Source organism: Lepus europaeus, chromosome X (assembly GCF_033115175.1).
Source record: "Lepus europaeus isolate LE1 chromosome X, mLepTim1.pri, whole genome shotgun sequence".
In the NCBI taxonomy this organism is placed as follows: domain Eukaryota; kingdom Metazoa; phylum Chordata; class Mammalia; order Lagomorpha; family Leporidae; genus Lepus; species Lepus europaeus.
This window is the reverse complement of record NC_084850.1, coordinates 101691929-101696541: the sequence shown is the minus strand read 5'-3', so window position 1 is coordinate 101696541 and position 4613 is coordinate 101691929. Positions and strand designations below refer to the sequence as shown.

The 4613-nt window shown below is 53.0% G+C and overlaps 1 protein-coding gene across 1 annotated transcript; it reads left to right on the top strand.

Moving 5' to 3' along the window:
• The first annotated feature begins 348 nt into the window (after positions 1-348).
• Positions 349-3701, top strand: LOC133752803 (CXXC-type zinc finger protein 1-like). Its single transcript, XM_062183110.1, has 8 exons — positions 349-426; positions 510-676; positions 949-1156; positions 1254-1364; positions 1630-1679; positions 1897-1993; positions 3326-3478; positions 3555-3701. The coding sequence occupies exons 1-8, from the start codon at positions 349-351 to the stop codon at positions 3699-3701; spliced, it is 1011 nt and encodes a 336-aa protein (XP_062039094.1).
• Positions 3702-4613: the final 912 nt, after the last annotated feature.

Here is a 4613-nt window from a genome sequence, read left to right as displayed (position 1 = left end):
TCTGTCAAAAAAAAATTTTTTTTAAAAGAAATTTAAAGGAGGCACCTGAGACAACAGCAACACCCAAGCTGCTGTAGGACTTCAGCCTACTTCACGACTCTCGCACAGAGGGGCCTTTGGGCAATCAAAGCTTGCTACGTGCATGGCAAGCCCCAGGATGGGAGGATGGGGGACAAGGAAGATTCAGCAATGAGGCAGGGAGTGGCCAAAGACCATTGTTTTTGACAAAGCAGTTGCAGGCAGCCCATTAGCCTTTCCTGATCTGCAGCCCTGGGTGAATGAACCAAGGAGCTCCCGTTTCTGGATCCCATATTTGAACCACAGAAGCAGCCAGTGAATTTGCGGCACATGAAGACTTCGAAGATAATGGAGAAAGAGAAGGTGACAGACATGGTGGCGCAGAGGCGTGGAGGGGGGTGGTCCGAGGTGGGATGCAGGGCAGGGCTACAGGAGTTAGGGGTTGACATCGATTCTCCTGATCTTGCCTTTTATCTTTTATGCCCCCACAGAAGACTATGCAGAAGCAGAAGCACACACACAAGAAGAAACACAAAGAGCACACAGATTCTGCGGCCTCAACTCCACTGCAGCAGTGCTTGGGGCCTCGCTGTGTGTATCCTGCCCGGCCGGGCTCGAAGTACTGCTCGGATGCTTGCGGCATGAAGCTTGCAGCTGAGTGAGTGCACTTGGAGGTGCAGGGATGCGTGGTGAAGTAGGGTGTGATCTATGCCATCTGTAAGTGCATCCACCAACCCACCTTTGTAGCCACCCACCCACAGAACCACCTTCCACGTACCGCCCACCAATCCATTCATCCGCCTGTAAAATCACTCACCCATCATCCATCCACTGTTCAGTTGCCCATTCACCCTTCAATCACTTATCTATTTCTTTTTTCCTCGTTGCCCCCATCCACGCATTCCATTTCTTGCTGTCTCCCTCTTCCAGACGCATCTATGAGATCTTGCCCCAGCGCATCCAGCAGTGGCAGAACAGCCCCTGCGTCGCTCAGGAGATCAACCAAAAAACGTTGGAGCAAATCCATCACGAGAAGCAGGTCACCCATAGCCACCTGAAGCATATGGAACGCCATTTATACGAACTTGAGGCCATCATCCTGCGTGGCAAGCAGCAGACTGTGTGTGTGGATGAGGAGGTGAGAGGGCGTGGGTAGGGTGGAGCATGAAGGTGCCAGTATCTTGCCCTGCCTGCCAACTCACCCTGCTCTGCTTCACTGGCTCTCTCCCAAGCAGGGAGACAAAACTGAGAAGGACCAGGCAGACCTGCAGATCTTCTGTGTCTCCTGCGGGCGAGCCATCAGAATGCACTTGGCCCTGCGCCACATGGAGCGCTGCTTTGCCAAGGTTGGCGCAAGGGGGTTTGGGGCTGGGTGCGGTGGAGGGTGGGCAGGATTCAGAGGGGGCAGGTTTGCCATCGGTATTTGTTGTGTTCTTTCGTCCCATGCCCAGCATGAGACCCAAGGCAGGGCATTCATCACTGGTAGGAGGGACATCTGCTGGGCAGACAGGAGCACAGGGGCCAGGAAGCACAGATGGGCCGTGTGGGCCTCGTCATGGGAAAGCACGTGTTGTTTGCTCACAGTTCCTCTTGTTTGTGCCTTCTTCCCAGTATGAGTGCCGGGTATCGTTTGGATCCTTGTACCCTACTTGCATTGAAGGGTGAGTGTGGGTGCTAGATGCAGTCAAAGGTGTGAGGTGGACAAGGCGATAAGCAAGGGCGAGCAAGGTCAAGGGCAGGATGTGCGTAGACTCACAGGCAGAGGTGGGTGTGGTTAGAAGCAGGGTATGCAGGCTCAGGGGACAACATGTGGGCAGGGTTTGGAATGGGACTCCCCCCTCACCCTCAGCTCTCCCCCCCTTGCTACCTCTTCCCCAGGACCACACGGCTCTTTTGTGATGTCTATAACCCAGAGAGTAAGAGGTACTGTAAGCGGCTCCAGGTGCTGTGCCCCGAGCACACTCGGGACCCCAAGGTGAGTCTTCCTCGCTCACCTCCTCACCCTCCATTCCTGCCTGATGGGCCCCCAGTGCCTTCTTCTCAGACTGTTTCATTTCTACTTTCCTCCCCATCCCTGTCCTCGTCCTCCACCAGCCTGCCGGCCATCTGCCTGATCACCTCCGCTTCCCTTCCCCCTCCCTGCTTCCTGGCTGAGCCCTGTGCTCCCCCTCTCCCCAGCCTGGCCCCTCAACCTTCCCCCTTTACTCCCTGAGCTCCCTCTTTCCTTAACTCATCTCTCCCTGACTGTTCTTTTCCTACCCTGCCGGCTTGCGCACCCCACATTTCTCCTTCCCTCCCTGCCTTACCCGCCCGTGGTCCTGCCCTCCTCACTATGTGAACAGCACCCCTTCTTCTGCTCTACTCCTGCCCCACTCCCTGCCTGGCCACTCTGTTCCCTCCCTGCTCCCAGCGTGATGGCCCTGCTTCCTCTCTTCCTCACGCTCTCACTTCCTTCCATCTCATTCTCCTGCCTCACTGTCCCCCAATTATCTGCACTCGGCCTGACATCTAAGTCCTTTCTTTCTCCCTGTTTACACCCCGTCGCATTTCTTTTTTTTTTTAATTTTATTTATTTATTTGAGAGGTAGAGAAACAGAGAGGAAGAAACATCTGCTGGTTCACCTCCCAAATGGCCACAACTGCCGGAGCTGCGCCAATCCGAAGCCAGGAGCCAGGAGATTCTTCCAGGTCTCCCCACATGGGTGCAGGGGCCCAAGCACTGGGGCCATCTTCCACTGCTTTCCCAGGCCATAGCAGAGAGCTGGAGTGGAAAAGGAGCAGCCAGGACATGAACTGGTGCCCCTATGGGGTGCCGGCGCTGCAGGCAGAGGCTTAGCCCACTGTGCCATGGCGCCGCTCCCCTGCCCTCCATTTCTTTTACCGTCCCTGGTTCATTCCTCACCTCCTCCGGGCCTCAACAGCTCCCACTGCTCTGCCTCTCCCCTGTTCAACCACCCCCCATCCCTCCCCTCCTGCTGCCTGCCTGTTTCCACTCCACCTGTTCTCCCTGTCTGGCCTGCCTTCCAGTCTCCCCCTCTTCTGTTTGATCTCTTTCTGTTCTCCAGTGCTTCCTGCCTGGTCACTTCCATTCTTCCATCCCTGCTTGGCTCACCTCAGTCCTCCATGCTCCATGCTTTAGCAAGCTCACCTGTCCCCTCTCCTCCGAGTTCATCTCCCCCACTCACCTGATCACTCCCCCGATCTACTCCTCCCTCCCCTCCATGCTCCTGTTGCTCCCATTTGCCTGCCTGATCCACCCCACCTGCTACCCTCCTTCCTAGCTCATCATCCTTCATTCTCCCCACAGGTGTCCAAAGACGAGGTGTGTGGTTGCCCGCTAGTGCGCAATGTCTTTGAGTTCACAGGTAATTTCTGTCGCCTTCCCAAACACCTGTGCAACCGCCACTACTGCTGGGAGAAGCTGAGGCGCGCTGAGGTGGACCTGGAACGCGTGCGTGCGGTAAGCTACACGGCCGACTGGGGCTGGGCGACAGGGTGGGATCCTGGTCTGTCCCTCTCACACGTGTCTCTTACAGTTGCACAAGCTGGAACAGCTGTTCGAACAAGAGCAAAAGGTGCGCATGGCTATGACCAATCGGGCAGGACTCCTGGGGCTGATGCTTCACCAGACCATTCAGCACGATCCTCTCACCTCTGACCTGCGCTCCCGGGCGGACAGCTGAGCCTGCTGTATCCCCTTCCATCCACTTTTTTTTTTCTCACGACATCGTGTAGTTTCTCTCTGGGCTTGTGTGTCCACCTTTGGTTGCCTCTCTGTCCCTCCTTTGGGAGAGGGTGTCTCAAAATCCCATGGGTTCCCATTCCATTCCTGTATCCCTGTATCTCTTTCTTCCCTGAACCTGGGTGAGACCAGGAGATCTGTTCTGCTCTCATCTCCACTGTCTGGAGATTGGGTCAATAATCTTGAAAGAACAAAGGTTTGATACCATACATACCCCAGATCTGTTCCTGGCCATAAAGCCAATTGCAATTTGAGTATAAAGTCCTGAGTGGGAGCTGACATGCCTGTGAGTGAGTATGAGGTGATGCCCACTCAGTGCTCTGCTGGAGTAGTCCATGACCCTTGGTCCTCCAAACCGCCATTGGGACCATTGGGTGTGTAGTCAGTATCTGATTAGCCAATCTGCGAGTGCCTATGAAATTGTTAATATTCTCCAGCCAGAGATATTGGGAAAAGATTGAGGATAGTAGGTTTCCCTTATATTTTTAAAAATATTTATTTACTTATGATTTATTTGTTTCTGTTATATTTATTGATGATTCATGTATTGGTTTATTTATTGATTTATTTTCTTTATGACTTATGTATCAGTTTATGATTATTTGCTTATGTTTGATTTATTTATGATTTATTGGTTTATTTATCAGCTTATTTATTTTTATTTAAGAGTGGATGAGAGAGAGAGGTCTTCCATTTAAATGTCCCCAACAACCAAGAACTCAATCTGGATTTGCTACGTGAGTGGCAAGGACCCAAATGCTTAAGCCATCATAGAAAGTAGTAGAAAGATAGAATTTGAAATGAACCCTGGACTCAAACGCAGGTGCTCAGAAACAGGTGCCCCAATGTGGCA